At 48.0% G+C, this 12243-nt stretch overlaps 1 protein-coding gene across 5 annotated transcripts in view; it reads left to right on the forward strand.

Moving 5' to 3' along the window:
* The window catches only part of SPATA13 (spermatogenesis associated 13), a 328600-nt gene that overhangs the window by 28261 nt on the left and 288096 nt on the right, over positions 1-12243 (forward strand). For 4 of the 5 annotated variants that reach the window (XM_009426740.5, XM_016925048.4, XM_016925050.4 and 1 more), the window contains one exon: positions 9914-9948. The exons of the other annotated variant lie outside the window; for it this stretch is intronic. In XM_009426740.5, coding sequence (XP_009425015.1) covers positions 9914-9948 — 35 coding nt within the window. The remainder of the gene's footprint in view (positions 1-9913; positions 9949-12243) is intronic. 5 annotated transcript variants of the gene reach the window in all.

Here is a 12243-nt window from a genome sequence, read left to right on the forward strand (position 1 = left end):
TGCTGGGATCACAGGTGTGAGCCACCAAGCCCAGCCAGGGTTTTTTCATTTTAAATTTAAGAGTAACAGTACTACTCAGCTCATGCGTTCACTGTGAAGATTAAATGAAATATTACATATACTCAATGCATGGTGAGACTTAATAAACAGTATTTATTGTCTTCATGATCTGGGTGCACATGCCACCCCAAGAAAGGACAGAAATTAGCTCTACCTCAAGCATAACCCAGAAGTCCTGGGGGGAAATGGAGGCAGGCGCGGCCCAAAGGCTGCTCTGCAGACCAGGCTGCGAAGTGTGTGAATGATTCCTGTCTGCAGCAGCCCCACTCATGGGAGCCGAACCACCCAGGTGTGTGTCCCTGTGAAGGTTAAGGAAGGAGGTTCAAGCTGGTGTGCTGAGGGAGAGCTTGTGACCACAGCCACACACTGTGTGCCCTCGGGTCATTTATTGCACAACACATAAAGAGATTTCAGTCACCTAAAGCTCTTGATGATGAGACCAGGTTATCTGTAAATTTCAGGAGAAAATGCACCTGAATTCACTCCTGAAGGTTGTGGGCTGAGGGGCTCTTCTTTCGGTTTTCCTTCATCTCAGAGAAAGAGAACACCTGCAAAGCCTTGACTCCTTGTCCAGCTGGAATGGCCAGGCCCTGTCCCTGGGGCTGGCTGTTCTTGACGCTGATGCTCCATAGCCGGCAGCTCTTAGTGCCTTCGTCATGGGCCACCATGAAAGAGGGCGGTGCCCCCAGCCCCTCCACAGCTCTCCAGGTGGACGGTCTTGTTGGTGGTGACTTCAGATAAGAGGTAGGGAGCAGGAGAGCAGGAGAAGGGGAGGGGAGAGAAAGAGAGAGAGAGAGATCAAGAAAGAAAAGAGCAATCTAGAGTGTGGACTGAAGCTGTATTTAATATGAAGGGAAGGGGAACACTGGAGGAGGCAGCAGGCCTGGGCCAGCTGAGGAAGGCAGAGGTGAGTCTGCTGTGAGTCACCTGGCAGAGACCTGGAAACCTTTGGCCCCCAGCTCCCTGTCCACCCCCATGTACTCCTACCTCACTGCCCCCATCCCCTGATGGCTCTCAGGCCTATCTTCTGCAGCTCCTGTCCATGAAAATTACTCACTGATAGAATGACCCACAGGCCCCAGACAGCCATTCAGCCAAGGAGGAGGGAAGAGGGGGGAAAGCATAGCTCTGGGACCAAGTGGGGGAGTTGGGGGCTGCTCTTGCCAAACAGAATCAGGAACAAGGAGCAGCACAAGAGGTGCTGAGCAGTGGCCTCAGCCAGCGGGCTCTCTGCTGCCAGGGCCGTGCCATCCATCACGTGGGGTAGGTCTCTTTGCTGTGGGTACCCAAGAACTCTGCCAGGCCCTGCTGAGGGTGCCCTGAAAACCTCAGCCAGCCTGCTGTCCCCACCTAAACTCTGCTCTGGTTCTTCCTGGAGCTGACACATTTAGTTCAGTGCATCCCAGACATCGCCATGTGGAAGTGAGAGGCTCAGCTGGTCCAGCAAGGAGGGCCACCCTTCTCCCATGGTCCTGTGAACCAAAAGTATCTGAGATAGGTCTCCATTAATTTAGAAAGTTTATTTTGCCAAGGTTACTGTCAATGAAAAGAATCACACTCTGTAAAATATTTGAAGGGATTCATTCTGAGCCAAATATGAGTGACCCATGAGCTATGACACAGCCATTAGGAGATCCTGAGAACACGTGCCCTAGGTGGTTGGGCTACAGCCTAGTTTTATACATTTTAGGGAGACATGAGACTTCAGTCAAAGACATGTAAGATGTACATTGGTTTGGTCTGGAAAGATGGGACAACTTGAAGCAGGGTGTGGGATTGTTCCAGGTCATAGGTAGATTTTAAAATTTTCTGAATGGCAATTGATTGAAAGAGTTAGGTTACTATCTAAAGACCTAGAATCAATAGAAAGGAATGTTTGGGTTAGGATGATAAGGGGTGGTGGAGACCAAAGTTTTATCATATAGATGAAGCCTCCAGGTAGCAGGCTTCAGAGAAAACAGATCGTAAATGTTTCTTATCAGACTTAAGGTCTGTTGATGTTAACTCTGGTCGGCTTTTTTTGAATTCCAAAAAGGAGGAGGGTATAATGAGGCATGTCTTACCTCCCTTCCATCCTGGCCTAAATAACTTTTTCAGGTTAACTTTGGAATGCCCTTGGCCAAGAGGAGACATCCATTCAGATGGTTGGGGGGCTTACAATTTTATTTTTGGTTTACAGGCAGTCCTGACAACATGTGCACAAGGCAGTTAGGGTAAAGCTTGGTTTTACACATTTTAGGGAGATATGAGACATCAATCAAATACATGTAAGATGTACACTGGTTTTGTCCTGAAAGGTGGGACCACTCGAAGTGGGGAGGGGGCTTCCAGGTCATAGGTAGATAAGAGATAAATGGTTGCATTCTTTTTGGATCTATGATCAGCCTTTCACTGAATTAAACAATTTATATGTGAGAGGGGATAGTAGTCGCTTCTTAGTCTGGCTCAGCGAATCTGCATTTTTATATAAACAGTGGGGCAGAGGAAGCAATCAGATATGCATTTGCCTCAGATGAGCAGACAGATGACTTTGAGTTCTGTTCTTTGTTCCGCATCTATGAAGATAAGCTATCACCTTACATCACCAAAGTGAAATTCAGCAGAATTGTTTTAGGGTAAAGATCTTGAGGAGTTTCCTTGTGGGCATGTTGTGAGGGAGGTATGTAGCTTTTTTTTTTTTTTCATCTTTGTAGCTATGTTATTTAGGAATAGAATGGGAGGCAGGTTTGCCTAACCCCAGCTTGACTTTTCCCTTGGGCTTAGTGATTTCGGGGTCCCAAGATTTATTTTCCTTTCACAGTCCCTTGATTCCCTCCTGCCTGGAAGCTCCTCCACCTGTGGCCTGAGTTGGATCTGCTTCTCCTCCCAGCAGTCTACTTCCTTCCTCCATCCTTTCTTCCTCCCATGAATCTTCCTCCCCACTCCTCCCTCCCTCCTGCTCCTCCATGGGGCAATTCACCCAAGGCCTGGATGGTATCTTGGCAAGCAAGGCAGGGCCAGTGCCTTGTTGGTGGATCTGAGGGCCCTGGTGCATGGGACGTGCTGGTTGGCAAACCATTCCTAGAATCCACCCTGAGCACCTGGTTCTGGGAATGGTTTGCCATTCCAGCATGTCAAATGGTTGCTAAATGCTTTGCCCCACTGGTGACTGAGGTCCCAGGGAATGGAGACCCCTCGGATTGTCCTAGAGGAATGTTCCCTCTCTGCCTTACTGCTTTCTTCTGTCTTTCCCTCTGCACCCATACTGCTGGGATATGCCTGCACTCTGCAGTTTGCTGACTCCGCTGCAACCTTGGCTTTGGTTTCTCCCCAGGTCCTGACCACCTGGCCGTGGGCCCCTCCCTGTAGAGCCACACTGCAGGAAAACAAGGCTGCTTCAGCCCAGCGAGACCCATCTTGCCTGGGTGCCACCTCCCAGCCTGGATCAGCACTCAGAGCTCCCACCTGCCTCCCAGGGGAGTGGGCATCCACCCTGAGCACCTGGTTCTAGGAATTTCCCTTCCTTTCATTTCTGAGGCAGTGCCGGCCGGCTTGGCCATCTCATGCTGTCTCACATTCCGCAGCTGGTCTGGGCCCAAGTGCTGAGGACTCAAGGATCCCTGAGACCGTTCTGGGCAGGTCTGGCTTGCTGCCCTCCCCTGGAGAATGTGGCGACCCAGCGGCAGGTGGTTGAGAGTGTCCCTGCTGGTGAGGACAGAACCTGGAATTCTGTTGCCACGCTCCCTGTCCTGGCTGGCTGATGCCCTCCAGCTGTGGGCTGGCCATGCTCCTGATGGGCCTGATATGGATACAGACTAGCATGTCCCATGCACCAGGACCCTCAGATCCACCAACAAGGCACTGGCCCTGTCTTGCTTTCTTCTCTTGGTGTGGCTGAAAACACCAGGCTCTAACTCTACTAGTTAAGCAGGAGCCTGGGAGTCTCCAACATCCTTCCTGGCAGGGGGCATGCAGAGAACATAGTCTTCAGCTCTGGCCAAGCAGCCATCTGTCCAGCCTGCTGGTGCTAGCCTGGGTAGATGGCCTGGAACTTAGGGGCAGAGCCCACCTGCACAGGCAAACTTGGGGGACCATGAGGGATGAACCCACAGACCCAGAATGCTCAGCCTTCTTCTTTAAACTTGCAGCGGAGGCTTCAATGTGCACCTCCGCCTCCCCCTACGGATTGTAAAACTCACAGGCACAGGGACCGGGGCTTGCCCACCACCCTAAACAAAACTTGCTGATGACTCACTGAGAAGATGAAGGCAGTGGTTTCTTGCAGCCATTGCATCTGACCATGGGCCCCAGCAGGGATGAGAGGGACCTGTGTCACTGGCAAACACACTGTCAAGAAGCCAGGTGTGTAACCGGCCTATGATGAAAGCCTGCAGAGGTATCAGTCTCTTTCCTGGGGAATCTTTTCACCTGCGTCACAGCCAGACCCTCCATCACGGGTAGAAGGGTCTAGGGACTCCTCCAGAACAGGTAACTACTTTCTACTTAAGGACCAAAGTACTTTTAGCCTCTGAGGCATAGGGCAGCTCACAGATGAAACTCTCTTCTATCTTGGTCAAGGTTGCCCCCAGGCAGGGGGACATCACCAGCAGATGCTCGTGGTTGGTCAGTATCTTGAGAAGTACACACCACCCAGGTACACCATTAGGGTGTCCTCTAGTACAACAGGACAGAGACAAAGGCTGTGCCTACTGTCTCCAAGGAGTGGGAGAGGACAAGCATATGGCAATTTTGATAGGCTTCTCACTTGGCCCTTCGAGTTGGCCATGTTGATCAAGTTCATGGTCTTCCCCTCTCAGGGGCTCCCCTGGTTGATCTTTTTCTGCCCTGACAAGCTCCTGGAGTCTGTTCCCTCCCCGTCTCCCGCAGCCGACCCCCAAGTGTGTGGTGGGCGGGGTGCAGGCTGCAAGCCTGTGATTACAGCACCTGCCTTGCTGGGAATGGCACGGGCATAGGAGCAGTCATGCCCACTGCAACAGTCAGTGTTGCCACAGCAATGCCCAGAACACCACCCTAAGCCCCGTGGCTGCAGACAGTGGCATCTGTTTGGTTTATGCGTCTGCAGGTCGGGGCTTTCACGGGCTTGGGCTGGGCTCCCTCCTGTGGCTGGCACTCCCCAGCTGTGGCTGGGGACAGGGTGCACCTGGGCCACAAGTCTCCCTCATCCAGCAGGCCAGCCCGACACCTTCTCACCGTGACGGCAGAGTGGGGAGCAAGCAAAGCCACACTGTGTGAGCTTTCCAAGGGCCCATTGTCACCCCTTTGCTAATACCCCACTGGCTGCAGCCCATGTGGCTGAGCCCAGAGCCAGGGTGGGGGGTACATGGCAACCTGCGCAGACATGGAAAAACCTCAGCCGCCTCTTCTCCCACTGAAATGGGCTTAGAGCTCTTCCTGTCTCCCCACGCGTGCTGCACTGTTTCATGCTCTTTCTCCCAAGGAACTTCTCCTCAGCTCAGCTCCCGCTCTGTAAGTGGAACTCTGATTTCATCTGAGCACCCTGGCTTCCACAGCATTGCATGCCCACCGCCAGCCCATTCCTCCCCTCCCTCACCCACTGGGCTGACGATCCTCTGCCACTTGCTGCTCAGTTTCCCTCCTGGTTTGTCCCAGCTCTGGGGCCCATGGGCAGCCCCCTCACCCTTGTGCCTTGCCCCCATACCTGGGACACTGCTTGGGGACAGTGCCCAGGATTCTGCCTACTCTGAGAATGGGGACAAGAAATCTACACACAAGCTTAAGTCGCCCTTATCCTAAAAAGGTACTTTTTCCTTGACCTTGTGAATGCTTCCAAGATCTTATTGATCTCTAATTTGCCTTTTGTGAGAAAATGTTTTGAAAGAGTAACCTACACCCATCGCTTTCATTCCTTACCACCCACTTGCTCCTTGTCCCTTACAGTCTTTTTTTTTTTCCACTTTTTTTTTTTTGCCCCAGAAGACGAGGCTGTCAACAGTCTGCAGTGTTAGGAGTGCCACATGTGTTCATTTATTTTGTCCTCTAAAAACCTCGAAGGCTTGGGTGCTGCATACAGTCATGGCCGTTTGACCCATGAGAAAATCAGAGCTCAGCCTGGTCATGTTGTTCATGAGGTTATTGAGAGTGGGTAATGGACTGTAGGCCTTTCTGACTGCAGAGCCTGTTTTAAGCTGTCGTGCTGTACTGACTCGATGTGCAAGTCTGGAGTGTGCTAGAGTCAGAGCCTCCAAACCCGTCACGCAAAGGGGCTGTATACGCTTGCTAGGGCTGCTGTGCCACAGTTGAGTGGCTTTGACAACAGAAATGGTTTGCCTCGCTGTCCTGGAGGCTGGAGGCCACAGGGTCAGCAGGGCCATGCTCCTTTTGCAGGTGCCAGGGAAGGTCGGGGCCCAGCCCTTCTCCCAGTTCTTGGTAGCTTAACTCCAGTCTCCACATTGCATTCTCCCTGTGTGCATGTCTGTGTCCAGAGTCTCCCTTTCCATTAGGACACAAGTCATATTGGATTAGGCTCTCACCCTAATGACCTCATCATAACTAAAGTTGACAACTCGGGGGCACCAACACACCCCCCTTCCCCCAGGCAGAAATGGCCCCACTGTTTCTGGGGCCTTTCAAAACCTGCATGTAACCTTTGACTCCCCCAAAACTTAACTACTAATAGCCTGCTATTGACCAGAAGCCTTACCGATAATGTGTCAGTGGATGAACACATATTTTGCATGTTATATGTACTGTATACTGTAGTCTTACAATAAAGTAAGCTAGAGAAAATAATATTTGAAAATCATAAGAAAGAGAAAATACATTTATTCATTAAGTGCAAGTGGATCATCCAGGTAAAGGCCTTCATCCTGTGGTCTGTTAGTTTGTAACAAAATAGTGTATGTCTTCTCCTAAAATTTACTATTGTTATTTAACCACTTCCTTTAAAAGGAAGGTAAGTGGTTTAGTGAAACTGATGAGAGGAAACAAATCCTGATTTCAATTGTGAATTAAGGGTGTTATTCACACAAGTTATTTCAGTTCCTGTCTTCTCCCTTTTGGTTAAGATTTCCACAGGATTGCTGTAGTTCTGAGATCCAGGTTCCCTTTTTGGCACTTTCTGGATTTTTTTTTTTTTTTTTTTTTTTTTGAGACAGAGTCTCGCTGTGTCGCCCAGGCTGGAGTGCAGTGGCGCTATCTGGGCTCACTGCAAGCTCCACCTCCTGGGTTGATGCCATTCTCCTGCCTCAGCCTCCCGAGTAGCTGGGACTACAGGTACCCGCCACCACGCCTGGCTAATTTTTTTGTATTTTTAGTAGATAACGGGGTTTCACCGTGTTAGGCAGGATGGTCTTGATTTCCTGACCTCATGATCCGCCTGCCTCAGCCTCCCAAAGTGCTGGGATTACAGGTGTGAGCCACCGTGCCTGGCCACTGGATTTTTATAGTAAACAATGACCTCTGTGACTCTTAACAAGAGAGGAATAGATACAAAAAGTCTTATAAGCAAAAACATCGCTGAAAGCCAGAGTTTACTCTAAAGTAGACACATGACATTATTTAATTTTTTTCCCGAATACTCAGAGAACCTAAGTAAAAGCCTTAGCAATTTACCTTTTGCTGAGAGGAACTAGCTGGACTGTACATTTTAAGAAAATCCTTTCTTCAAAGTACATGTGAGGAAAACCTAATTTCGGGGACAGCCCTGCTTCCAAGCTTGTTTCTCCTGTGGCATCCCCTCTCTGTTAGCAGTAATTTAATAAAAAACCTGAATATGACCCTGTTGTGAGCTGAGTCAGGCCTGACCCTGAGCCAGGGGCCACCTGGCCCCTCTGCTTCACTCTCACCATTGCCCACTCATGGGGCTTCTTTTCTGCTCATGGTTCATCCCAGAAGGTTTTTCCCTGCCATTCCCTAGAAGGTCAGACCAGCCAGGACACCCCTGGCCTTCCTGATCCTTCCCCTTTGGGGCGACCCCTGGCAGCCCCCCCCCATTCCTAGGTCCACTGTTTCTGGGGTCTTTCCAGCCAAACCATGCCAAGGTGAGCCTCGGCTGGTGACACGTCATAGTCCCCTCATGACCCCAGCAAAATGAAGTTGTTGGTTCTTAGAGATAATTTAAAACACAGAGGCATTTCCTCAGGCAGTGGGATTTGAGCATCAAAGACACGCTTCTGTCCTTCGTCCTTCTGCTCTCGGATGTCGCGGCTCCTTGGCTCCACAGTGACTTGGAGGGTACGCGGTGTGTGTGTGTTGGCTGCAGTAGTGTGAGCCACAGTGACACGTGGCATGGTTCTGAGCTCCACAAGGAAAATGGCAGAGTCCCGTTCTAAGTCCCTGGCAGGACTCGGGACTCTGCGTCTGTCTTTCTCAGACACCCAAGACCTGCCCGGAATTGTGTTTGTGGCTTGTCCTTCAGCCCTACTCCTGGCTCCTCCTGTGAGGGGTGGAGGCCAGTCGGGTCCATCCCTGCCCACCCCTGGAGTGCTCCATCCTCCAGGACGTGGCCCTGGACCCTCCAGGAAGCAGCTGCGGCTCTTCCTGAGGCTGGGAGAGCTGTTTCCCAGTAGCTACCATTTCCATTTGGATCCAGATGTGACATCTTCCCATTTCTGACATCACCCTGGATGTCACACCAATTTTATTTAATTAACTTCTCACGTTTCTCAAATTCTTGCTGGAAGAATTGGGAGCGTCCTTTGGTGCCTGGGCAGCTATGATGCAAGCCACACCCACAATGCTAGGCTCAAAAGTGCCCTTCTCTGCCCATAGCCAAGCAGGGCCACTGGGTTCACCTTGACCTCCACTGACTCTTCCTAAGCAGGCTCAGTGTCCAGGGCCCGGGCATGGCCTGCAGGGCTGTGGGGGTACCTCCCCGCTCCCTCTCCTTCCTGGCTTTCAGTCGTCCTGAGCTGCGTGTCCCCAGTGTTCTCTTCCAGAAGTTCTCTTCCAGAAAGGCCCCTGGAAGGCACTCTGGGACATGGATTGTGCCCCAGTTCAGCACTAGGGTGGTGGCTCTGCCCCCCATCGCCAGGCCTGGCAGCTGCACGATAACATGAGTCTGACAAATCCCAGGGTGCAGAGAACCCAGGGCTGGTGCAGGATGGCGCTGCCCCTGCCCAGGCTCATGCCCAGCCTTCAATAAATACAGTTTTAGTTACTGAATGACAGTGGATGGTGGAGCCCATGGAGGGTGTGATGAACACCAAGTGGGGCCTAACACAGACTCGGCAGCCTCAGGGAGGCAGGAGGTAGTGAGGATCGCCCGAAGTGTGGGAGGAGGTGACAGGGTCAGGGGGCAGACATCCTTCCCATGGGGCCCAGCCCTGGGCCAGGGCAGAGAGCTGAGGTAACATCAGTAGATGAGTGAGCACTCCTGAGTTACGAATAGAGAACAAATCTCCAAAATAACAGCATGCATTTACACATGCTCACACGTGCCAGGCACTGCTCTGAGACGATAACTCAGTTAATGCTCACAATTCTCTTATCCTCATCCGAGGAATAGAATAATTTGCCTGGGCGTGCAGCAAGTGAGTGGTAGACCCGAACCAGAACCTACGTAAGCCCACGTGCTTGACCTGAATTCAGAGGATTCGAAACCCAGGGCTTAGAGCTTGAAAACGCACAGTGTGATCTAAATCTAAATCTCTTGGGCAGAGCTTTTCTCCGTGCTCTAAAATTCTGCTCTTAAGGCCATGTGAGAGATGTACGTGTGTCTGTGTTTGTGTGTGTATATATGTATATGTAAGATATACACACATATGTATATATACACCTTTGTTTACATATATTTTTTAGATCAGATGGACCCTGTCTGGCATTCCGATTTAACCTCAGCTAACCTGTTTTCACACATCTGTGCACTAAAACAACTCATTTTTTTCCTTTCCAGAGCTTGTCTTCAAGAGTAGCTGGTGCAGAAACTCGGTAAGAAGGGCCTCGAGTCCGTTCTTCCCTCTCCTTCCTCCTTCTTTCTCCTTTAAATCCTACCTCCATTTGCAGATCGTATAATCTGCATGTTAACTCCGTAATCCATATGTTACCTCTGTAACATACTGTTAAAATCACTCAAATTTGATGGTTTCACACTTTTCTTGACTTTCAAAACATATCCTCTGTCAAGGTATTTGACATGACTTCCTCCTTGTGAAGTGAGGCCTCCTCTTAGCAAAATTTTAGACCCTACATGGATTTCATTAATCTGCACTATTGCTACTAAATGTTCTGCTAGTGTGGCCAATCCATTTATATGCAAACTTGGGAATGATTTTGTTTTGAAAGCAAATACAAATGAATCACCTTACACCCGTGGAAAACCAATCACGAGTCTTACATTTTAAGATACTTTACTGTGATAAAAACCTGGGAGTGTTTTGGGTTTTGTATGTTTGTTACTGGATGAATATAACCTTAGAGTTGAACACATTTTAATATAAATGTGCATGTGTTCATAAATATGACATACTTAATTAAGTCCTGTTGTAGATTAAACTGTATTACAAACCACTTCATAGTTGTAAGGTCAAAATGGACATACAGATTTAACCTCTGTATGTCTTTTCTGATGGACATATAGAAATGTTGCAAAAGATCGTTTTTTCCATCTTAGCATTATTTGTAACTGTGATTTACCTGTTGGACCCAACTAAAGACTAACAAAGAATCTGAGGAAGGTCTTTTAGGTAATAAATGAAATATCTTTTTAAATTCCTTTTTCTCCAATTAAAGTGGAACGCAGCTTCTGAAAATCTTTAACGAGCTAGACAATACAAAATTTAGATAATTTAATTTGAGATTATGTTTAGGTCTCAGAAAACCTGAGAGGTCTATGCATTAATAGCCAATGATGACACAGAGGCACAGCTAATTGGCGAGGTGAGCGCTGCTTGTTTGATGTTTCAGCAGAGGGTTACTTATTGATCTGCACCATAGGCCTCACCTGACATTGACTTTTCATTTGCTATTTTTCCTGTGTTTTACTTAACTGATGCATTTTTTTAAAAATTTTTAACTATTCACATTTGTTCGTGAGAAGAATTACATTACAGCATTTAGGTTCCAACATTTTGCATATCATATGAGTGGATTATCAGTCACATATCTTTGTGTGTTACTTCAAAAGCATTTGGTGCACACTCGAGAAATAATTATGACAAAGTATGAAAAACTTAATTTGTCTGTTTTAGGACATTTCAAATATTTAGGATGCAGAAGAATACTGAGGCATATCTGATTGGGTGGATCTCAACAGACATATTAGAATTTGGTTGATATTCAGGGAAAGTGAACGTGTCTAAAGAAGGGGCTCCTAAGTTATATGATTCTTATTTATAAAAGAAAAACAGTATATAGTTTTATAACATACTGTATGGTTTGATAGCAGTGGAGCTAGTTGAAATTTCTGCATACTTTTGTAATTATGTTTTGTTTGTGAACTTAAAGATCCATCACCTAGCCAAATATTTATGTGTATTTTAAAGCACTTTTAATGTCACATGCTAAATAGCTAGAAAACTTTTCTTGAGCAGAATATTACTAGTGTATTCTCTTTCTTCCTCTTGTGCGTAGTTTATAATTAGAATAAATATCATTAATGATAATGCTTCTCTGAGGTCAGATTTTATTTAAAAAATAAAATAGGACTGCTAAAAAAAACACGACTTTTTGAAATACTCGTTGGAATCCTAGGCAGCTTAGGGCTCTGTAGAGCAATGGGAGTCCAAGGGTAGAGAATCATTTGGTGTTTAGGAAAAGCTTCTGTTATCAGTGAGGTCACATTAGCGTTCACAGGCATAGATTTCAACATGCCAGTGAAGACTGGTAGGGTTAGGAGTCTCATCTCTCTCTCCCTGGAGTCTTTCTGCGGTTTTCAGGCCAGCCACACCTCTTTGCCCCCATGTCAGAATTCAGACATCTACGTTTGTTGAAGCTTACCTTTAAGCTCTATCTTTATTGCACTCATTGTGTGAGGTGCGGACTCCAGCTTCTATCTTAGGAAGTCCACCTCAGAGCACCAAGCCTCACCGACAGCCAGACTTAACCAGCTGCATACAGCTTCTCCCTGTTGGCATGAAACACACCAACATTTGGGATGATGACTTGAGGAATTTGGATTTTGTTGAGATCTGTGCGTTTTAATGTTTTGGTATTTTACTTAGTTCCTTGTTTTAAACTGTTCCATTTCAAACTTAAGCATTTCATTTTATAGTTAGAGTGCTTGAA

Source organism: Pan troglodytes, chromosome 14, assembly GCF_028858775.2.
Source record: "Pan troglodytes isolate AG18354 chromosome 14, NHGRI_mPanTro3-v2.0_pri, whole genome shotgun sequence".
NCBI classification, from domain to species: Eukaryota; Metazoa; Chordata; class Mammalia; order Primates; family Hominidae; genus Pan; species Pan troglodytes.